The sequence below is a fragment of the Prionailurus bengalensis genome, chromosome C1 (assembly GCF_016509475.1).
Source record: "Prionailurus bengalensis isolate Pbe53 chromosome C1, Fcat_Pben_1.1_paternal_pri, whole genome shotgun sequence".
Taxonomy (NCBI): domain Eukaryota; kingdom Metazoa; phylum Chordata; class Mammalia; order Carnivora; family Felidae; genus Prionailurus; species Prionailurus bengalensis.
In genome coordinates this window covers 104,554,001-104,578,806 of record NC_057345.1, presented here as the reverse complement: position 1 = coordinate 104,578,806, position 24,806 = coordinate 104,554,001, and the positions used below count along the sequence as shown (strand labels likewise).

The 24,806-nt window shown below is 38.4% G+C and overlaps 1 protein-coding gene across 3 annotated transcripts in view; it reads left to right on the top strand.

Annotated features, from left to right (window-relative positions):
* The window catches only part of RNF115 (ring finger protein 115), an 83,764-nt gene that overhangs the window by 30,427 nt on the left and 28,531 nt on the right, over positions 1-24,806 (top strand). For all 3 annotated transcript variants that reach the window (XM_043576057.1, XM_043576058.1, XM_043576056.1), the window contains 2 exons: positions 231-288; positions 18,069-18,280. In XM_043576057.1, the coding sequence (XP_043431992.1) occupies positions 231-288; positions 18,069-18,280 (270 nt within the window). The remainder of the gene's footprint in view (positions 1-230; positions 289-18,068; positions 18,281-24,806) is intronic.

The window sequence follows — 24,806 nt, the reverse complement described above, 5'->3', positions numbered from 1 at the left end:
CCTCTTTTCAATTTTTCACTTGATTTGTGCTTGATTTTGTAGTTTGTTAAAATGTTTTTCATAGATTAAGCCACAAGCCAGTTCTTCATAATTTCCTTCGTAGGTGTCACGTTGGGATGAGTTATTTTTCCTTATTGGGCTTTGTTCTCATTGTACCATTCTATATTTAGCTTCTGGGAGGGAAGCTCGTTCTAGGAATAGAACCGGTACTCATTCCTTTTTCTCTTCAGTTTTGTAGGTGGTGGCAGCAGCCGGATAGACAATAGCACATCAACACACTTTGCAGAGGTAAGTTTTCCTTTGGCTGTAGGGATTCTGTAAGGAGTGGGTGGGTGTTAAAATCTTGATGGATTTTCACTTCCCAGTGCAGCAGACCATCAGAGTCTATAAGAAAGATGTGTGCAAGAGTAGCCCTCAGGAAGATACTTGTGTTTTAGTAGTTCGGCCTTTGGCATGTTACTTTTGGTAAACCCTTGATGAAGAGAGAGTAACCTCCTTCATCTGTGCTGTTTTAAACTTGGTGGTGTGAGAAAAAAAAGCTGTGTTGTGTGTGAAACAACAGTGCTGTATACTCTGCTTTGGTGATGTGACAGCCCAGTAAAGAGCAGGCAGAATGAGTTGTAATTGAAGTCACAACGAGGCACAATCTTCAACTGTACACAGAAGTACTGCTTTTTAGAGGTTGCCTCTAATGAACGTGGTGGTTTGGTGTGATTGGAATTAGGGGGCCAGATGAAGAATAGTGTATTTACTTGCCTCCAGATCTCAAGGTGGACCTATAATTAATTTATAGTTCTTTATAGAATGTAGTGTCCATATTTTGGGGGACAACTGTGATTTGAAAATAACGCATTAGTCTGCATCTTGGAAGACCATTTTACATTAAATTCAGAGTAATTTTCTTTTTCACTTTATTCATTGGCTTAAAATTCCTTTTTTGTTTGCTTTTGATCATTTTAACCATTTTTAAGTGTATAGGTAAGTGGCTCTTTGTTTTTAATAATTTAGAGACTGTAGCGCATAAGGAACAGACCGTCTGTCTCAGCCTACAAGAAACACCGGTTTGCTTTTGCTTCTATTGCCACACAACTTGGTTGGCTTTAGAAAGCTAACAGATGCTAAAAGAAAAAAAGTTAAATCCCATAATCAGAATTTTTTGTGTGTATTTCAGGATCACATTAGCCTTTTCCAGAGATAGCTCAGCTGCATTAGAGCGCTAGCACAATTTTTTGATATTTATTTGTGTGTAAATTAAAGCTGTTAGCCGTGCGTTGGAAAATTGGTGTTCAATAAGAAGCCCATAAAACCCTAAGCTTCTCTCGTTTATCCTCTGAAATTTCTCTTAAGACCTATAGTCCCCCAGATTTTTATGTTGTAGAATTACAGTCAAGAAGCTTGATGAAATGTTTGAGTAAAAGTCCTGTTTTACTAAGGGTATTTTCTTTTACTTATGGTCTGTGTACTTCTTAATATCCAGTCTTAAGGTTTTTGGTTAACTCTGAAGTGCCTTAGTACATGGGCTGATTAGCGTGTGCTTTAAAACATTTCATGTCTTTGAACACCCATTTTTATTTTCTTGTTTTGATGGATTAAAAAACATTATTTGAAATTTAGTATGCTTGCCAGGCCTGGAAGCCTTTCTGATTTTAGTATGTTTTTCCCTGTGTGTGCTATTCCTGCTAACACAGATTGTCACTTACTGATTATACATATGCTGAAGAAACTTCATCTGATTTTCTTTAAATGTTAGTTCTCTTAGGAAATGGAAAAACTTCAGTCTGTCAGTTTTGTAGATATGACTCACCAGGAGGAGATGCATTAAGAAGAAAAATAAATATAGGTAGTCAGTTTCCTAACTTTAGTAATGCTAAATCTGTCATTGATGGCATGAGCTATCCTTCAGGTGTTAAAGTAATTTTGCTGAGTCATATAGCCCGTGGCTTCATGTCCCTTAGGGTTGTAGCAAGGGCAGGATTATGCCCAGTTTTCCCTCTGTAGAACTCTCTGGTCATCATGCTTGAATATGTCAGTTTTCTCCTTTTTGAATTTAGAAAATAGAAAAAAATCTCTTTTTATAATGTTATAGAAATTGCCAGGGATTTAAATCAATCAGCTTAAAAAGGATGTATTGAATGTTTTATAAATAGCAATCTGCTGGAAGTAGGGGCAAGAAGCAAATGTCATGGTTGCCTTGCCTGCCAGGAACTTATAATTTAGTTGGGGAACAAGTACAAACACATATGAAGCAAATAAGAAAACAAAGAGTATACAGAGTGTGATAAGCTTATTGTGGGGTGTATGTAACAAGCACAGGAGAAGGGAGAGATTGGGGGGCTGCAGTCTCTAGCAGGAAAGGTCAGACAACATAGTAGTATGTCTGGAACAAGATTGCCTCAGCTTCATCCTGGGTTGAGCTGGTATGTAACTGGTATGTAACCTGGGCAAAATTACTTAGGGTCTCTCAGTGCCTCGTTTCCTCGCCTGTCAATTGGGGATAACATCTACCTCACGGGGATTAAATGAATTAATACATGCTAGATGTGCAGGCCAATGTGCCCGCCATGCATGAGTGAAGGAAGGTAAAATTCCTTCATAGAGAAGTTAAAACAGGGTAGATGGTATTTAAAAAAACAATGAGGTGAGAAAAATTATCTCAAAATAGTATTCATAAATTGTAGGGTTTTATACTCTTGTCCCTGGATAAAAAAACGTAGAAAATTATAAATAGCAACCAAAGTTTTTTTCCTTTTCCAGATTTTAGTTGATATTTCAGCAAAAACTTATGCTCAATTTTGTTCTGTTTTTCTTCAGCCAGAGTTGCTTGTACAAAGAAAGAGGCTATTTTCTATAATTAGCCTTTACTAATAGCTGACTTCTTAAAATATATATTAGAAGAGACTTAGTCCAAGCAAAACTTTCAACAAGATCGGTATTAATTTTTTTTTTTTCTTTTAATTAAGTGGATCTGGGGTGGGGAAGACAGAAAGAGGGTAAAGATGGAGTGAGGGTGGGAGGAGGGTTGCCAGTTAAATGGGAGCTTTGTTTGAGTATTGCGCGAAGGTCAGTGGACAATGAACCTCAAAATGTTGCTAGCAGTTTGGAGAGAGGAAGGACATTGCCGTAGTGAGGTTCCTGGTGGTAACCTGGGGAATTGCGCCCATGGCTACATGAGGGTTTCATTGATTACTTGAAAGCTGACCATGACCTGGTACCAGTGAGACATCTGATCTGAGAGTCTCAGCTTACCTAAACAGATCACTTCAGTGCAAGAGTGGCTGTGACTGCTGCCTCGGATTAGCAGAAAATAAGATAGATGGCTTCCTGGAAACAGAACTCCCAGGTATACACAAGAGGGTGGGGTGCTCTGAGCATTCTGATTTATATTTATTTGAATAAAATTTCTTTTGGTACATGATGTGGCATTATAACGACAATTAAGAGATATTAAAAAACATCTGGAGTGCCGCTGTTCCAAGAGCTCCTTTTTTCCATACATTTCCTTTCAGGTTTTATCTTGAGGCATAGGCACCGAAAGATTCTATAATAACATTAAGAAGATTTTTTGAAAAATAAAAAATCTCCTGTATTCTCATCACCTTATTTTAGCTTTATTTCTTTGCATAATATCTTACATTTTTCACATGCATGCTTTATAACTGTTTTCAGAGGCATTCACAGAGTATTTCTGCTTTTTAAAATTTATTTAGGATCACATCAAAAATCTTTTTTGTCTCTTTGTAGTTAAAAGAATTACATATTTTGAGATTATATTATCTCACATCTACCCTGTATTTATTAAACTATTACCTTGTGTTAAACATGTCTGGTTATATGTGATGGTTGATCATTGATTGTATCTTTTCCCTTAACCTCTGAGTCTAGAACACCTTGAGAAATAAACCACAGAAGCCAGACAGATGGAAATAAAAATGTAGTCTTATTCAGCCATATTGGAGAACATAATTGATCCATGGCCAAGTCGACATCCTTAGTTTACATAGGATGAGTAACCTAAGAATTAGAGGTTGCAGAACAGGCATTCATATTCAGAACCATTCCTTCTGCATTTTTATAGCGTCCTAAAATGTGAACTCCATCCATTGGAGAAATGAATCAGCCAATGTTAGGCTCTTGCCACTCACCAGTAAGATACATCACTCCTCTGGTAGAGAAGAATAACGAAGGATGAGTGAAGGGGTCAGAGATGGAAATGGGAGATCTGATTCTTCCCTCTTCACTTTTGGGTTCAGTAATTTAAGCCTGAAATTAGCAGGGGTGTAGGAGTAGTGACTGTGGCAGCTGGGGGAGAAGATTAGTGATATGTGAGATAAGTTTCGCTTTTACCTCCATGAAGAAAGACTCTCCAATACCAACTTATGTTCTTTGTGTGTGCTCTTGGGACCTGTGGAGAAGGCTCTGAAATAATAAAAAACAGTGTAGAATTAAATTACATTGAACTAAATAAAATTGTCAATATTCTATTTCTGACCTACAGAAATGGCAATTTTAAATGATTCAACCTAGTAAAAAAGGAGTTAAGATTTTAAGCCATCCTTCTCCAGGTTAACCATCCTTTACCTGTTTGCTCTTAGTCTCAGCCAGAGGGCTTGCACTCACTTGACCAGTAGAATTTGGGTTCTTTGAGCAGTTGCAGCCTGGATTGAATCTTAAAGTTTGAATTAATTCAACCAGATCTTTCCATGTGTCTCACTTTTTAGTGTGAAGACGTAAAGCTCATTTCATGGTACCTGCTTCACATCCAGTCGGTTTGGAAATGTCAAGTAAAGCTCCTGAGCTTTTCAGCAGTTGTTCAAAAAAGAACTTACAATAATTCAGTGCTTACTCAGTTCACACCCATAACACTGTTGTCAAGCAAAGACTACAAACTTAATGGTAACTGAAGGAAGAAGGGTAAAATAACATATTCTTGGTGTCAGCCTTGCCAGTTTTCTGTTCAGTGTGTGCCAGTTGCCCAGAGTCCATGGCCTGTAAATTTAAAGTCATTTGGGAGGAGGGGCCTTTCCAGAGACTATTTATGACAGTGTTTATATTACTGGGGGATAGGGGATTGTACATCATAATTTTTCTTTATGAATAGTATTTGAGTTCTGTATTTTAGTAAAATTTAGGAATTTGTCATGGTTGCAACCATAGTCTTAAGATTTCTTTTTGAGGGCCTTTTTCTTGCCCAGCCAGTGTATTACAAACCTCTGAATCTCCATTTACTATTTTTTAAAAAAGTTTATTTATTTATTTTGAAAGAGAGAGAATCCTAAGCAGCTCCATGCTGTCAGCACAAAGCCTAGTGTGGGGTTTGATCCCATGAACCATGAGATCATGACCTGAGCCGAAACCCAAGAGTTGGACATTCAACTGGCGGAGACACCCAGGTGCCCCAAATTTCCATTCACTTATTTTTTTATTTTTTTAATGTTTATTCTTGAAAGAGAGACAGAGTGTGAGTGGGGGAGGGTCAGGGAGAGAGGGAGATGCAGAATCCCAAGCAGGCTCCAGGCTCTGAGCTGTCAGCACAGAGCCCGACGCAGGGCTTGAACCCACAAACTTGAGATCATGACCTGAGCTGAAGTCGGACACTTAACTGACCGAGCCACCCAGGTGCCCCGTCCATTTACTTTTAAACCTTATATTCCACACACCCCTGAGTTGATTTGAGGTTGAGCACACTTTTTTTACTTTTCTTTCTGCTCCTCGTAATTACTGCTCCTCGTAATTATTCTAATGTTTCTTCTTCTTCTTCTTTTTTAATGTTTACTTATTTTTGAGAGAGAGTGTGCATGTGGGAGAGCACAAGTTGGGGAGGGGCAGAGAGAGAGAGGGAGAGAGAGAATCCCAAGCAGGCTCTGAGCTGTCAGTGCAAAGCCTGACAGCAGGCTTGATCCCACAAACCACAAGATCATGACCTGAGCTGAAATCAAGAGTCCTTGCTTAACCAGCTGAGTCACCCGTGTGCCCTGTTTATTATTTTTTGTTGTTGTTGTTGTTTATTATTCTTAAAAAAAAAACCTAATTTTTCCTTGATTTATTGAACAAATCGATTTCCTGGAGGCAGACCTTTTAAAGTATAGGTCTTTAAATTGTCCTCTTAGCTTTGAGGTTTGCAATAATTTTATTCATCCTTCCATTTACTTCTAAGTAGAAGCTTTATTTCCATGATAAGTGAGATCCCTGTACTTCTTTGCCTACTTGCTAATAACAGTTACTACCTTTCTCAGGATGAGTATATAGTTTAGGTTTCTAATATCTAAAAACCATGAGTCGGGAAAAACTATGGACATATCCCCTCATGAACATGAACATAGATGTGAAAATTCTAAACAAAATTTTAGCAAATAGAACCCAACACTATGAGAAGGATTAGACATCATACTCAAATGGGATTTATTTCAGTTCAGGAATACAAGGTTAGTTTATAATTTGAATGTTAGTTCAGCATTTGAAAATCAACATAATTCACCATAGTAAGACTATCATACAGTCAGCACAGAGCCTGATGCGGGGCTTGAACTCACGGACCGCGAGATCATGACCTGAGCCGAAGTTGGATGCTTAACTGACTGAGCCACCCAGGCGCTCTCTAACATCAGTTTTGAAAAAATGTTTATTTATTTTGAGAGAAAGTAAGCGTCTGAGTGGGGGAGGGGCAGAGAGAGAGAGAGAGAGAGGAGAAGAGAGGAGAAGAGAGGGAGAAACCAAGCGGGCTCTGCACCATCAGGGTGGAGCCCGAGGCAGGGCTTGATCCCATTAACTGTGAGATCATGATCTGAGCCAAAATCAAAAGTTGGACACTCAACCAACTGGGCCACCCAGATGCTCACTAACATTAATTTTTGATAAAAACTCTCAGCAAACTAAAATAGATGGTAATTTCCTTAATCTGACAAAGAGCATCTAATAAAATCCTACAACTAACGTCATAATGGTGAAACAAAGTGTTTTCTAGCTAAGATCAGGAACAAGACCAGGATGTCTTCCCTCATCACCTGTGTTCAGTGTTGTTTTGGAGGTTCTAGCCAGTGTAATAAGTTAAGATAGAGAGATACACACACACATATAAATGGCATCCACATTGGAAGTGAAGACATACTGACATGGTCTTTTATGTTGGAAACCTGATGGAATCTATAAGAAAGCCCTTGTTAGAGGTAGTGGATTTAGCAAGGTTGCAGGATATAAGAAAAACAAAAATCAAATATATTTTTACATATTAGCAACAGTTGGTAATTGAAGTTAAAAAATAATTTACTATTGTATACAAATATTAAATATTTTAAGTTTCAGAAAGATGTCTAAGATCTGAACATGGAGAACTATAACATGTTACTTAGAGAAATTGAAGAACACCAGTGGAGAAATATGTACCACTCATGGATCAACTTAATATTGTTGGGATGTCATTTATAATTCAGTATAATTCTAGTGAAGATCCCAGTCAGCTTTTTTATGGGAATTGACAAGCAAAGGGGTGCCTGGGTGGCTCAGTCAGTTAAGTGTCCGACTTTAGCTCAGGTCATGATCTCACAGCATGTGGGTTTGAGCCCCGTGTCAGGCTCTGTGCTGACAGCTCAGAGCCTGGGAGACTGCTTTGGATTCTGTGTCTCCCTCTCTCTGCCCCTCCCCCACTCATGCTCTGTCTCTGTCTTTGTCTCTCTCTCTCAAAAATAAACATTAAAAGTATTTTTTTAAAAAATTGACAAGCAGATTCTAAATTCACATGGAAATGCAAATATGTAGAATAGCTAAGACTTCTTTGAAAAAGAAGAAAAAAGTTGGAGGACCAATACTACCTGATTTCAAAATTTATTATAAAGCTACAGTAATCATGACAGTGGTATTTTCATGAAGACAGATCAGAAGAACAGAGTATCCAGAGTCTAGAAACAGACATATACTATGGACAACTGATTTTGACAAAGGAACAAAGGCAATTCAGGAGAAAAAGGATAGCCTTTCAAATATATTGTAATAATGGTTTCAGGAATAGAATTTGGTGATTCATCACTTACATATAACACCCAGTGCTCATCCCAACAAGTGTCCTCCTTAATGCCCCTTTGCCCCTTTAGCCCATTCGCCCCACCCAACACCCCTCCAGCAACCCTCAGCTTGTTCTCTATATTTAAGAGCCTCTTATGGTTTATCTCCCTCTCTGTTTTTATATTATTTTTGGTTCCCTTCCCTTATGTTCATCTGTTTTGTATCTTAAATTGCACATGAGTGAAGTCATAGGATACTTGTCTTTCTCTGACTGATTTTGCTTAGCATAATACACTCTAGTTCCATCCATGTTGTTGTAAATGACAAGATTTCATTATTTTTGATCGCCAAGTAATATTCCATTGTGTATATATACCACATCTTCTTTATCCAGTCATCAGTCAATGGACATTTAGGCCCTTTCCATACTTTGGCTGTTGTCAGCAGTGCTGCCATAAACATTAGAGTGCATGTGCCCCTTCGAAACAGCACTTCTGTATCCTTCGGATAAATGCCTACTAGTGCAATTGCTGGGTCATAGGGTAGTTCTATTTTTAACTTTTTTTTTTTTTTTAACTTTTTTAACCTTTATTCATTTTTGAGAGAGACAGAGCATGAGCCAGGGAGGGGCAAAGAGGGAGGGAGACACAGAATCTCAAGCAGGCTCCAGGCTGTCAGCACAGAGCCCATCGTGGGGCTTGAACCCACAAATTGCAAAATCATGACGTGAGGCAAAGTCAGACGTTTAACTGACTGAGCCATCCAGGAGCCCTATCTATTTTTAACTTTTTGAGGAACCTCCATACTGTTTTCTAGAGTGGCTGCAACCAGTTTGCATTCCCACCAGCAGTGCAAAGCGTTCCTCTTTCTCTGTATCCTCGCCAACATCTGTTGTTGCCCGAGTTAATTTTAGCCACACTGTAAGGTGGTATCTCATTGTGGTTTTGATTTGTATTTCTCTGATGATGAGTGATGTTGAGCATTTTTTCATGTGTCTGTTAACCATCTGGATGTCTTCTTTGGAAAAGTGTCTATTCATGTTTTGCCCATTTCTTCACTGGATTGTGTTGATTTTGATAAGTTCTTTATAGATTTTGGATACTAACCTTTTATCAGATATGTCATTTGCAAATATCTTTTGCCATTCCGTTGGTTGCCTTTTAGTTTGCTTCCTTCACTGTGCAGAAGCTTTTTATCTTGATGGGGAATAGTTTGTTTTTGGGGTGCCTGGGTGGCTCAGCAGGTTAAGCGTCTGACTTTGGCTCAGGTCATGTTCTCACTGTTGATGAGTTCGAACCCCGTGTTGGGCCCTGTGCTGACATCTCAGAGCCTGCTTTGAATTCTGTGTCTCCCTCTCTGTCCTTTCCCACTCGCACTGTCTGTGTCTCTCAAAAAATGAATAAATGTTAAAAAAAAATTCTTTTAAAAAGGAATAGTTCATTTTTGCTTTTGTTTCCCTGGCCTCTGGAGACATTCAAGTAAGAAGTTGCTCAAGTCAAAGAGGTTGTTGCCTGTTTTCTCCACTGGGGTTTTGATGGCTTTCTGTCTTACATTCAGGTCTTTCATCCATTTTGAGTTTATTTTTGTGTATGGTGTAAGAAGGTGGTCCAGGTTCATTCTTCTGCATGTCGCTGTCCAGTTTTTCCAGCACCATTTGCTGAAGAGCCTATCTTTCTTCCAGTGGATATTCTTTCCTGTTTTGTCAAAGATTAGTTGGCCATATGTTTGTGGGTCCATTTCTGGGTTGTCTATTCTGTTCCATTGATCTAAGTGTCTGTTTTTGTGTCAGTACCATACTATCTTGATGATCATAACTTTGTAATACAGCTTGAAGTCTGGGATTGTGATGCTTCCAGCTTTGGTTTTCTTTTTCAGGATTGTTTTGGCTATTCAGGGCCTTTTCTGGTTCCAGAGCGTCCAACTCTTGATTTTAGCTCAGGTCATGATCCTTGGGTTGTGGGATCAAGCTCTGTGTTTTGCTCCTCGCTGAGTGTGCAGCTTTGTTAGGATATTCATTCTCTCTCTCTCTCCCTCTCTCCCCCCCTCCCTCTCTCCCTCTCTCCCTTTCTCTCCCTCTCTGTCTCCCTCCTCCCTGCCCCTCTACCTCTTCCCCACTCGTGCTCTTTCTCTCTCTCAAAAATAAAAAATTAAAAATATAAATAAATAAATGGTACTGAAACATTTGGATAGTCACAGTACACAAATATGAGCTTAGATACATACTTCATTAAAGTTTATTTATTTTGATTGAGAGCGAGCACGTAAATGGGGGGAGAGCAGAGAGAAGGAGAGACAGAATTCCATCCAGGCTTCTTGCCATCAGCGCAGAGCCTGATATGGGGCACGAACTCAAGAACTGTAACGTTATGACCTGAGCCAAGATCAAGAGTCAGACGCTTAACCGACTGAGCCACCCAGGCGCCCCTAGATACATACTTTAAACCATATACAGAAATGAGCTCAAGATAGATAGTAGACCTAAATGTAAAACTTTTGATAACTTGAAGAAGGAAACATAGGAAAAAATCTTTATGACCTTGGGTTAGGCAAAGATTTCTTAGATATGACCCCAAAAGTATGCTCCATAAAAGAAAAGGCTGATAAATTGGACTTCATCAAAATTAAAAACTTCTACTCTTCTTCATAAGAATGAAAAGACAAGCCACAGTCTGGGAGAAAATATCTTCAGATTATTTATTTCATAAAGGACTTGTATCCAGCTATATAAAGAACTTCTTAAAATGAAATAATCTTCACCAAAAAAGATGTACATAGAGCAAATAAACATGCAGAAAAGTGTATCCAGCTATATAAAGAACTTCTTGGGGCGCCTGGGTGGCGCAGTCGGTTAAGCGTCCGACTTCAGCCAGGTCACGATCTCGCGGTCCGTGAGTTCGAGCCCCGCATCAGGCTCTGGGCTGATGGCTCAGAGCCTGGAGCCTGTTTCCGATTCTGTGTCTCCCTCTCTCTCTGCCTCTCCCCCGTTCATGCTCTGTCTCTCTCTGTCCCAAAAATAAATAAAACGTTGAAAAAAAAATTAAAAAAAAAAAAAAACTTCTTAAAATGAAATAATCTTCACCAAAAAAGATGTACATAGGGCAAATAAACATGCAGAAAAATGTATCCAGCTATATAAAGAACTTCTTAAAATGAAATATCTTTACCAAAAAAGATGTACATAGGGCAAATAAACATGCAGAAAAATGTATCCAGCTATATAAAGAACTTCTTAAAATGAAATAATCTTCACCAAAAAAGATGTACATAGGGCAAATAAACATGTAGAAAAATGCTCAACATCAAAAAAAGAAATGTTCAACGTCATTAACCATTAGGGAAATGCAAGTTAAAACAACAGTGAAATATACCACTGCACAACTCTCTGGATGGCTAAAATTTGAAAGGCTTACCATATAACTCGGTGAGGCCGTGGAACAACTGAAATTGAATATAAAAATGGCACAATCACTTTAGAAAACACACTAGCTGGTTTTTTTTTTTTCAAAGATGTATCTGCATATATAAATACATATACAAATATTCATAGTGACTTTATTTCTAATAGCTAAAAATTAGAAACAATCTAAATGTCCATCAACAGGTAAAAGGTTAGACACATTATGGTAACCATATTATGGAATACTTCTGAGCATAAACCATTGATACATACATGTAAAAATGTGGATGAATGTCAAAATAATTGCGTAAAAGAAGCCAGAGTATACACAATATCCCCTTTAAATAAAATTCCAGAAAATATAAAATTCTAGAAAATACAAACCACAGAAAGATCAGTGGTTGCTTAGGGTTAGGGAGGGGTAGGAGGAGGGATTACCTAGGGGCATTAGAATACATTTGGAGGTGATGGTTGTATTCCTTATCTTGATTTAATATTTTCATAAAGTTGTACACTTTTTCAAAATTGTACTCTAAATTGATTTATCTCTGTGGGACTAGTATTTTTTAAGATATAATTCACATACCACATAATTCACCCATTTAAAGTGTACAATTCAATGGTTTTAGTATGTTCATAGTATACAACCATCCCCACTAATTCTAGAACTTTTTCATCACTCCAAGAAGTAACCCTATACCCATTAGTAGTCACTCTTATTTTCCCCAGCTCCCTCAGTCCTAGGTAAGACCACCAATTTATTTTCTCTGTGGCTTTGCGTATTTGGGACATTTTATATAAATCATACATTATGTGACTTTTGTGACTGATGTTTTTCACTTATAATGTTTTCAAGGTTCATCCATGTTGTAGCATGTATCAGTACTTTATTCTTTTTTTAAATTTTTTATGGCTGCATAATATTTCAATTGTATGGCAAAACAGTATTTCGTTTATTCATTCATCAGTTGGTGGACATTTGGTTGTTTATACTATTTAGTTGTTATGAATAATGAATATTTGTGTATAGATTTTTGTGTGACCATATGTTTTTCAGTTTTCTTAGGTATATGACTAGGTGTGAAATTGCTGGGTTATATGGTAACTCTTTAACTTTTGAGGAACAGACCATAGTATTTTAAGAGGTGCTCATCTGACTATGGTTAGCGTATAGCAGATTGCACTAAATGGAAAGTAGTGCCCATTCTGGGTTGGTTTTTTTTTTTGTTTGTTTTTGTTTTTGTTTTGAGAGAGAGAGAGCACGCACGTGGGGGAGAGAGACAGAGAGAGAGAGAGGGACAGAGGAGCTGAAGCAGGCTGTGCACTGACAGCAGCAAACCCCACTTGGGGCCCGAACTCCTGAACTGTGAGATCATGACCTGAACCAGAATTGGAGTTCAACGGACTGAGCCACCTAGGTGCCCCACATCCTGTTTTTTTGTATTGAAATACATAAATATTTCAGTCCATGTATTTTCAGAAGCATTGTCTTTTTACCTCCATTCAGAATAACATTTCAGTTAAAAAAAATTTTTTTTAATATTTGTTTATTTTTGAGAGTGAGAGAGACAGAGTATGAGTGGGGGAGGGGGCAGAGAGAGGGAGGGAGACACAGAATCTGAAGCAAGCTCCAGGCTCTGAGCTGTCAGCACAGAGCCCGACGCAGGGCTTGAACCCATGATCATGACCTGAGCTGAAGATGGACACTCACCTGTCTGAGCCACCCAGGCGCCCCAACATTTCACTTTTTCAAGCAAAACTTGTCAAACAAACGGTCTCTGTGATTCTTTTAAATGTTTCACCCAAACTTTGTAATAGTGTTCTCTGTTTTTACTTGTGTAAGCCATGTTCTGAATACCCAGTTTTGTATATGAGCTATTTTTTTCCTCTTACGCTTGTCTAAGTCTGCTCAGAGGCAAATGACCTGAAACTGTTCTTATCTTGGTGTTGATTTGGTATACATCTGTGTAATGCATTTTTTATCCAGTGTTCTGTGGTACACTATTGTTTTGGGACAGGTACATTGATATTACTTGTTTGCACTAATTTGTGGTTTCCAAACAAGTAACAAAATGCCTTATGCTGATGTTGAAGCTGCTTCTGAACTTGGGTTCCTTCAGAATTTTTACATGTGTTAGATGTGGTAACAATTTGTATATAATTATCAATGCATATTATTGATATTATGGTCTTGGTGCTTGATTTTTCTTCTATTCAAATTTTCACATATTTAGTTTTATTATTATTTGAGAGAGGGAGAACGTGTGTGCTTGAGCAGGGGAGGGGGCGGAGAGAGAGAGAGAGAGAGAGAGAGAGAGAGAGAGAGAGAGAGAGAGAATGAGAATGAATATCTCAGGTAGGCTCCATGCTCAGTGTAGAGCTCAACATGAGGCTCTGGGGTCATGCCCTGAGCTGAAATCAAGAGTCGGACGTTCAGCCAGTGGAGCCACCCGGGTGCCCCCCTACTTAGTTTTTATATTAATTATAATGATCATTTGGAGAGTTTTCTGTGAGCAAAATTTATGGAATTTTATTCATATAGTACAGGAACTGTACATTTCCTATAGTTTATGTGAGTTGGATGTTGGAGAACATGGAGGAGGTCATACTTTTCCACTTATTAAAGGCAAGTGTAGTTTTGGATATTTAAATGTTGCATTTACCTTGGAATTTGGAGTCAAGAAAAACTTTGTGTTGTGAACCACTTTTCAGACTAGAAGCAAGTGATCTTTACCAGAGGGGGCTGTCCCTAGAAAACAAAAGGAAATAAATCTGATATGATAAGAAGTACAAATGGCATTTAAAATGAAAAGGTGCTTTATCTCATTAGTATTTAGAGAAATCTTATTTATGTTTTTCTTATCAGATTGGACATTAGAAATTTTAAAAAGTTAAAAAATAGTATTGGCAAGAGTATGGAGAATGTAAGCTCTTATACTCTGATAGGAGTATAGATTGGTATAGCCCTTTGGAGGGTAGTTTGGTACTGTCTAACAAAATTTAAAATACTCAGTGATTTTATTTCTGTGCTTTCCATAAGAAAGAAAGAATGCTTCCTACTACATTTTATGGGGCTAGGATAACCTGATAGCAAAACCAGACAAGGATAGGACACAAAAGGAAAATCAGAAGCCAATTCACTTGAATGTAGATGGAGAAAACCCCAGAATAGAGTCCAGCAATGTACTGTGTTCATCCTAAGAATTCAAGGTTGGGTTAATATTAAAGGCTAGAAGCAGTGATAACATTTTAAAGTATTGAACGGAAAACCTGCCAACCAAGAATTCAAAATCTGGCAAAAGTGTCCTTCAAGAATGAAGGAGAGAGAGACGCCTGGGTAACTCAGTCAGTTGAGCATCAATCAGCTTTGGCTCAAATCACGATCTTACGGTTCGGTTCGTGAGTTTGAGCCCCACATTCGGTGAGCTTGCGCACCAGGCTCTGTACTGTCTCTCCCTCTCTCTCTGCCCCTCATGGGATTCTTTCTCTCACCCTCTCTCTCTGCCCCTCAATCACTTGCACGTGCATTCTCTCAGTCAAAAATAAGTTAAAAAAAAAAATGAAGGAGAAATTAAGACATTCCCAGATAAACAACGTTTCAGGGAGTTCATTGCTAATAGATAGACCTTCTACATAAGATATGCTGAAGGGAGTCTTTCAGGCTCACTACAGACCTATTGAATTTACTTTCTGGAGTAGGGCCAAAGAATATACATTTTAAACAAACCCTCCTATTTATTCTTACACACCAGAAACAAAAACAGAAACAAAAATCTTACAGTGAGATGCCATTTTCTATCTAGTAGGTTGGTAAAAACTAAAAAGAAAAAAGACCTATGATATCTAGTGCTTGCCAGGATCTGGTGCAATGGAAACTCTTGGTGGATGTGTGAATTGGCACAACTACTTTGGAAGACAATTTGGCATTGCCTTGTAAAGTAAAGACGTATAGACCATATAAAGTTGTATAGACCACCAACGGAGAGACTTTTCTGCCTCTGTAGCCGAAGACACATACATGAATGTTCACACTGGCTGTTATAGCAAAAACCTGGAAACAGGAAGATGTTTATTGAGAAGAGAAAAGATTTTAAAAAGTATGGTATAAAGTGTGTGTGAAAATGAATGCACCAACATGTGCAGCCAAGAAAGCAAGTGCTTTCATAAAGCACTTTCATAATCCATAAGGCCCGTGTTATTAGGGGTATATGCATTTCTAGTGAAACAATGAAGAAGAGGGGATGATAAAAAATTACGGGTAGTGGTTAACTCTGGAGGTTGGGGCAGGGAGGGACACACAGGGTTTCGGTGGCTTTAGTGACCTGAACTAAGAGATGGTTACATGGGTATATATTTTATTTTCTTATACCTCATTTATTATGTTATTTTAAATGTATCAAATACTAGAGATCATAGTAAAAATGGTAAAGACTAGATAAAATACAAAACATCCAGGCTATGCTACTGTTGAAAAGAATGATATGACTGTGTGTGTTCTAAGTCAGTGCAAGCCTTTTTTCCCCTCCATGGCTTTTATCCCTTATGTAACGTTTGCAGTTTGTCTTCCTTTGGGGGGAGGGGTAGTGTCTTTTCCCACTTACAAATGAAATCCATTAGGGCAGAGGTTCTTTTTTTTCTTTTAAAAATTTTATTCATTTCTGCATCTTAACAGTTCCCAGAAAGTGATTGGGACAGAGTACATGCTAAACAAACATTTGTTGAATGAGAGAGAGAGAGAGAGAGAGAGAGAGAGAGAGAGAGAGAGAGAGAGACAGGGGGAGGGGGAGGGAGTGTGTGTGCATGTGTGTGAACACTTATATTTAAAGATTGGAATTCTATACACCAAAGTAACCTCTGGGTAGGAGAGTAGAATTAGGGGTAGGAATTGGTCATGGCTGAATGGAGACTGGATTGCACTTCATATTTTATATCCTGCGTTTGCATTTTTGTAACATTGATTGTGTATTTTTTAATTAAAAAGGAAGGAAACATCTTTGAAAATCAAGAAGCAAAATGTAAACTTGAAAAAATAGCAAAAAATAACATTATTGACAAACCTAATCAAGAGTTGTTTAATTTCAAGAATTGAGTATGTTGAGACTAGAGTGGGGTCTGGAATCAGCTCAGCCTTTTTTTTTTTTTTTTTAGATTTTTCTTTTTTTTTTTTACATGCTTTTATTTATTTTTGAGACAGACAGAGACAGAGCATGAGCAGGGGAGGGGCAGAGAGAGAGGGAGACACAAAATCCGAAGCAGGCTCCAGGCTCTGAGCTGTCAGCTCAGAGCCCAACGCAGGGCTCGAACTCACAAACTGCAAGATTAGGACCTGAGCCGAAGTCAGGTGCTTAACCGACTGAGCCACCCAGGCGCCCCGAGAATCAGCTCAGCTTTAACACGCAGCTGTGCTGCTGACCCTTTCTCTGTTTGTAGAGGAGGCCGTTGTTAGTATGAGTCTCTGGAGGAAATGTTTAGTCTGGAGATGAGCTGTGAGGATTTTAAGACCTAAGGTCATGTGCTGAGCAGTTTTGTGTCCCTGTTATTATATATACATTAAATAATAAGTTTGTTTGATTTAAAACTTTGCAACAAAACAAAAAGACAGGATGTGACCAGGATTATGTACTTGGTTGGATGGAGTGAAATAAGTAGTGTTGTTCTATGGAACTCTTAAAGTATCTGGTGTACAGGTAAATAAAATTTAAATTATTTTAGTGGTGGTTTGTTTTTTCCATTCACTCTTTGTTGAATAATCCCTTTGCCAAACCCAACAAACACACATCCCCACCCCCAGTCCTCTCCCTATACCCCCAACAACACCCTTTTAATGATAAAATAAAAGTATATACAACAGAACAATCTTAACAGATATTTCTGCACTGTCTTGTTACAGCTTTGACAATACCCCTTTCTGATGTAGCTTCTAGATCCAAGAGAAGTATTTTATAGACCTCTGTCTCCACTCTGTGGTGATGGTGCTTTTTTACAAGTGTATGTAAATACAGCCATTTTATTTAAATCTTAGATTATTATATAGTAGAAATATGGATGTCATTTGTGATAAAACAGAAGAATATAACATTGATCTAAATGGTTGCTTATGCTTAGGACAGAAGTCCATGATCATCTCTGGCTCACATTTTTACTTCAGAAGGGGAACTGGTCAGAGGCCTGTGGATATGAGCTCAGTGTTAAGGAAGGGGTCCAGCTTTTGGTTTGTTTCTATGTGAAGGAAATGAAGTTTCTTAGTATGTAAACCCCAGCCTCCATGCTTGCATTTGAAAGGTATCTCTTTTCTCCTCCATAGACTTGAGGAAACGTATACTTCTTTAATTTTTTAAAGTTTATTTCTGTATTTTGAGAGAGAGCATGCATGCGAGTCGGGGAGGGGCAGAGAGAGAGAAGGAGAGAGAGAGAGAATCCCAAGCAGACTCTACACTATCTGCACAGATATGGGCTTGATCCATGAACCATGAGCTCGTGACCTAGGCCTAGATCAAGAGTCCGATGCTTAACTGACTGAGCCACCAAGGCGCCCCAACATATACTTCTTTAGTTTGGAGCTGCTTAATTTCAAAGTGTTAAAAATTATTCCTCTCTTTTTTCAGTATTCTTACCATTTTCTCTTTCCTCTGATCTTGATACGAGTAATGTGTTCTTTATTTCTGTTTTTTACTAGCTCTGGGAACATTTGGACCACACGATGTTTTTCCCAGACTTTAGACCATTTCTAAGTAGCAGTCCACTGGACCAAGATAATAGAGCCAATGAGAGGGGTCACCAAACTCATACTGACTTCTGGGGACCAAGTCGGCCTCCACGGCTGCCAATGACTCGAAGATATAGATCGCGGGGAAGTACTCGTCCTGATAGATCCCCAGCTATTGAAGGGTGAGTGAGTGTTTTTAAGTTCTCTTTAATGGTAGTTTCAGTGAAGGACGTATTGGCTTAATCTAATCCTTATAGGTTCTCATACTTCTTACCTTTATGGATAAGATGGAGATCTATGGAAAGAATGAAGATGAAGATAAATTGAATGTCTGTACTCAACTACTACCAGTTAACGAGTGATGATAAACTAAAGGATGATGAAACTAATGCTATAGGTCTCTGGTTAATTTTATTATTAGTGTCTCAGATTAATATATAGGTGATACATTTGTATATCAAAATTTCAGAAGATATGGAGAGGGACATCCAATATATTGGGTGACATTAGGATTCAAAAAGACCTCAGCAAGTTGGAGCAATGGACTTAATATGAAATTTACTAGGAATAAATGCAGAGTCTTGTCTAATTGTATTAGACACTGGAGTTACAGTGGTGAGCAAAACAGATGCTGGCGCTTGATCTCATGTAGGAATAATAGATTTTGTAAATGTTTGCCATATGCATAGGACTGTGCTTAATGCTTTCTCTGCTTATCTTATTTAATCCATATGGACTAGTAGGTGCCATTGCTGTTCTCCATTTATATAAGAATAAACTGAGACTCAGATAAATAAAATAACCTGGATCAGTGGTAGAGCCAGGATTTACTTGAACCCAGGGATATATAAATCTAGTGCTGCATGGCAGCCACTAGCCACATGTGGTTATATCAATTTAAATTAATTAAAAGTTAATAAAACTCAAAATTCTTCACACAGCCATATTTCAAGGGCTCAGTAGCTACAGATAGCTAGTAGTTACCATATTTTACAGCACTCATAGAACATTTCCATTATCTCAGTCCTATTGGACAATGCTGTTCTAGAGCCTGTACTCCCTCACACATACACACGACCTCTAGGTTTTATTATTAATAGTTTACTATACTTATCACCTACCTATCCATCTGTTTGTCCATTAGTTCATATTATATCTTATAAATTTCAAAGTTAGTTGTAGACATTTCTTCTTAGGACAGTCATAGAATATAGGAAATCTAATTTAATGGCATTGTCTAGGACGAAAACCAAAAAGTCTTAGACCATTATAAGAATTTATGGTAAATCTGTGCCAGTTAGAGGTAAATCTGTGCCAGTTAAACTGCATATAGATTACTTTAGCTGCTCTACCTAGTGTGGATTGCATTGTTGAACCTAGCTAGTTCTTCTCAAATTTTACTTCCTAGGCACTTTTTTTTTCTCCCACCCACTAAACTGCCAATTTTGGATCCGTGTTGTGGTCTGCTTTTCCTTGCTCCTCCCCTGGGGGATGGCGAACACTGCTGGAGGAAAATCATTAAGTGTGCCCGTCGATGCCCCTGCAACTGGCAAAGTATATTTAATCTTCATTAGACTGTCAGTGCTTTTGATTAGTCTTTTAATTTGCATTCCCCTCAGGAAATATTTTGATCTTTCACCAAATTTCATTCCAGATTTCCCATCTGGTAGGCTGATTCTCAGCAGCTGACTTATATTCTTCATTTTGAAAATTGAGGCCTTAGACATGAACTCCCAAAAACCCTGTGTCCAGTTTCTGTACCTAATATTTATTTCTCCTTCCAGTCTCCTGAGATGAGGTATCCTTTGTTTTCAAAGTAACTCCACCAGCCCATGTTCTGATTCATTCTTTACCAGCTTCTTCTGAGATTTAGTTTCATCCATTTTCTTCTCCTTGCTCCCCTTTTCCCCTTTGCTACTCCCCACCCCCCCACACTTCCGCAGCATGGTTTTCAACACTGGCTGTACATTAGTGTCACTGAGGATATTTTAAGAAACACTGATGCCTGGTCCCGGTCCCCAAGGATTCTGATTTAGGTATTCTGAGTGAGATCCAGGCATTGGTAATTTTTAAAACCTTCTGAGGTTATTCTGATTTTAGCCAGAGTTGAGAACCATCGCTTTAGTTACTGCCCAATCTTACTTCCTTTCTTTTTCAATAAAATTTTCTAAGAGGACTCTGCATTTATTTTGTGTACTTTCTCATCTCTCATTATTACTGTGCTACTATAATTTGGCCCTCCTATCACTAAAATCGCTGGTGACCTAGTTGCAGACCCAGTGGATACTCGGAAATCTTTATTGTTTGGCTCTAACTTACTGAATTCAACATTTTCCTCCCTCTTGAAATTCTCTACTTCTCTGATTTCCATGACAGTAAGTTTTCTCGATCTACCTCTTCTCAGACTTTTCCTTCTTGTGGATATTTCCTAAATATTTGTTTTCCCAAGGTGTTTTCTTTATTCTGATTTTCTTTAGTCTGTAGCAGGGTTCTTAGATTTGGAACTTACTGACATTTTGGACTAGATAATTCTTCGTCGTATGGGGGCTCTCCTGACTTCTGCCTACTACATGTAGTAACCACCCCCCCATCCCTCCATTTATTTATGACCACCAGAAACGTCTTCAGATATTGCCAAATGTCCCTTGAGGGAGCAAAATTTTTGTCTCTCAATTCTTAGGTTCTCTCATAATTCTAATAATTACATACTAAAGATTCTCGGAGCTGTATTTCTATTTTGACCTTTCCCCCAATGTAAGACTTGAATATATAACCTCTTGTTAGACATTCCCATCTGGATATTCTATAGATGCTCCAACCTCACCAAGATGGAAGCGAAATTCTTTTCTTCCAAACCTGATCCTTTTTCTCTGATTTTGATTGGAAGTACCATTCTCTACCCAATTTAGAAACTGAGACATTAACCTGGACTCTTTCCTTTGTCTCACTCAAGTCTCCAGTCATTAATTCTTCCTGATCTTTATTTCCTATTTCTCAACTCCTGTTTTGCACAGCCATTTCCCCTGTAGTTCACATCCACATCTTTTCTTACTTGCCTGCACTCTTGCACTAGCCTCCTGCCTCTTCCTTCTCCTTCAGAGCTCTCCCGCATTACCCTTGCAGGATCATATACCTAAACTTACAAATCTGTATCACTTTCTTGTATAAGTGATTCTCCATTCTCATAGGGTTCATAACTTCACATACAAGGTCCTCTGTGTATTTGGACTCTCCCAACCTCTGCAGCCTTGTTCCCTGTCACTTCCTGCTTTTCTTTTATTCTGCCAATATAAAGCTTATTCTCTGCATACACCATGCTGTTTCTAGCTTCTTTATCTTTGCTTAATCTGTTTCCTCTGGCAGAAATACCTTTACTGCTTTCTTTCTTTTTTTCTCTTTAATTTTTTTAAATGTTTATTTATTTTTGAGAGAGAGAGTGCAAGCAGGGGAGGGCAGAGAGAGAGGGAGACACAGAATCCAAAGCAGGCTGCAAGCTCTGAGCTGTCAGCACAGAACCCAGTACTGGAGGGGTCAGATGCTTAACTGACTGAGCCATCCAGGTGCCCCCTTTTACTGCTTTCTTAACCCAATTAATCTTCTGGTGAATTTAAGAAACCTCATCTGACCTCAGGACTATATCAAATACCCTTCTTTGTGCTCTCCTAAGGCACCTCACGTACTCCCCTAATATAGTTCTAACTGTGCCAGTTGAAGTTCTATTAATACTAGCTAGCATGCAGGAAGCATACCATGTAAGGCTTGACATTCATAAGCCCATTTAATGTTCCCCAAAACAAGGTGAAGTAGGTACTATCGAGGAAAATTGAGATTGTACCTTATTAGAGTATATGTTAGTTACCTGTTGTTGCATAACAAATTATCCTAAAACTTGGTGACTTGAAGGGTAATAATCACATATTATCACTCACAGTTCTTTGAGTCAGGAATTCAAACAGAGCAGGAGATAGTTTGTGCTGTGTGATATCTAGGACCACAGCTAGAAGACTTAAAACCTGAGGGCTGAAATCCTTTGCACACCTATTTGTGTACGTGTCTGGTGGTAGTGCTAGCTGGTGGTTGGGCATCTAGTTCATGCTGTCGGCTGGAAAATCCACACATGACCTTCCTTGTTTTTTGGTTTTTAAGTTATTTATCTTGAGAGCGAGAGCACAAGCAGAGGAAAGGCAGAGAAAGAAAGAGGGAGAGAGAGAATCCCAAGCAGGCTCTGTGCTGTCAGTATGGAGCCCAAGGCGGGGCTTGAACTCATAAACTGAGATAATGACCTGAGCCAAAACCAAGAGTCAGATGCTCAACTGACTGAGCCACCCGGGAGTCCTTGACCTTCCTTAGTTTTCAGTCAAGTTTAGTTTTTTTTTTTTTTTTTCCCCCCCAAGATGTCCATTCGTTTGTATTTGTCTGAGTGTTTCTTCATTCAGATTAAATATCTGGACAAGAATATCAAATAAATGATGTATCTTTCTCAGTGTTTCATAACAGAGGGGGCACATGATGTTAACTTGTCCCATCATGGGTAATGTTAAGTATGACCATTTGGTTAAGGCAGTGTCTGCCAAATTTTTCTTATAAAGGAAAATTATACCCCTTTTCCTCTGTAATTAATAATCTGGAGTGATACTTGAATATTAAATATCTAGTTCCTAATAGTTTTTTACTTAATGATATTAAAATCTACTGATGATTCTTGCCTGAATTATTACCATAATGGCTATAAAATAATGATTTTTCTATTTCTGTGATTCATCCTACAGATATCAACCTACTGTAAAAGATTTGTTCTTTTCCTTGCCCTATCACCAGTGTACTTGTTTATTTTAGAGTGGACTCATGGATTTTATTTTTATTTAATTATTATTCATTTTGATGCTCAAATAATTCCAGTTTCTCCAGAGGAATTGGATCTAAGCATGGTAGGCAGCCAGCCACATCCTTTATTAAAAAAAAAAATTTTTTTTTAATTCTGTACTTATTTTTGGAGAGAGAAACAGAGAGTGTGTGGGGGGGAGAAAGACAGAGAGAGAGGGAGACACAGAATCTGAAGCAGATCCAGGCTCTGAGCTGTCAGCGCAGAGCCCGACACAGAGCTCGAACTCACTAACTACAAGATCATGACCTGAACCCAGGTGTCCCAACACATCCCTTTAAGTTAATAAGAGAGTTGGGGTGTCAGGGTAATGTGATCCGCTTGTGTTTCTGTCATTATTAGCTGATAATATCTGGCCGACTGGATGAACACAGTTTCTGCTGGGGTTCCTGTAATGGGAATAAAATTCTTTCAAGAAGATTCTTTTAGTTGTTAAATAGGAATGGGGAGACTTATTCTAATTTGTCCTTTCTACTGTGTGAATGCTTAAAAACACAGTATGAATGCCCTTGAGCAGCCTTATATTTTGTCTGCAATCTGAGAGAAAAGGAGAAGCTAACTAGCATTTATTAAATGCCTAGAATTTTCAGGCACTAGGCTATATACACTCTTCTCACAGAGTGCTGGAGCTGGGCCATGTACAGTTAAAATAGGCAGAGGTCAGATTTTAATATCTTTTGCTCAAAAATTCCTTGCCAGATTAATAAAATATCAATGTGAACATATTAGGCTTGATTCAGTCCTCCTTGGTTGCTTTGTTTCTTTATTCCATTGGAAATTGTGGTCTACTCTATTATCACATTGTCCCTTTAACTAATAGAGGAAAGAGAAAGAAATAAGCTTCCTTTTCTTATATGTCCTTTACAGCTAATCATATTACCTTAGTAACGTATAACCTGACCTAATGATGGCTTAAATAAGAATTTTTTTTAAACACATAACAAGATATCTGTAGCTGGGTGGCAGTAGGATAGTTCAGTATCTTAACCATGTTAGGGTTGGATCTCTGTGATCCTCTTGATCCTTCTGTCATGCTTAACTGCCTTAAAGCCTCAGGAAAGAAGAAAGGGAAAGGGGATAGTATCAGCTTATTTGTTCCTTTTTTTTAAAGGAAAGGAAAATCTTTTCTACTCTCCCACTCCCTCCTCTATATCCCCTGCCAAGAAAATTCCACTCACCGGGCACTTTGTCACATGCTCCCCATCCCCAGCTGTAAAGAAAACTGGGAGAGTGTGGATTTAGCTTTTGAATCCTTTGTAGTAGGAGGTGGTAAGGAAGAAGGGTGTTCAGAATGGATTTGGGGTCAGACAGCCAGTGTCTGCTAATTAGCTATTTTCTTTTCTTTCTTTTTCTTTCTCTTTTCTTTCTCTTTTCTCTCCCTTTTCTTTCTTTCTTTCTTTCTTTCTTTCTTTCTTTCTTTCTTTCTTTCTTTCTTTCTTTCTTTCTTTCTTTCTTTCTTTCTTTTCCTTCCTTCCTTCCTTCCTTCCTTCCTTCCTTCCTTCCTTCCTTCGTTCCTTTTTTAGGCTTAATGCCCAATGTGGAGTTTGAACTCATGACCCTGAGATTGAGAGTTGCCTGCTCTGCTGACTGAGCCAGCCTGGTGCCCCTAATTAGCTGTTTTATTAGCAAATAGAAAAAGTAACATGTTATTTCAGAGTAATTATAGCGCAGTTAACATGTATTTTACATTAATGTTTCAGCAGTCTTCAGAAGATTTTGACCTTATTCTTGCAAAACATGTTAACCATCAGCACTCTCTTCCCTCAATGCAGTCTTTTTTTTTTTTTTTTTTTGGTGAGTGTCATGAACTCAGTGATTTTTGGTTC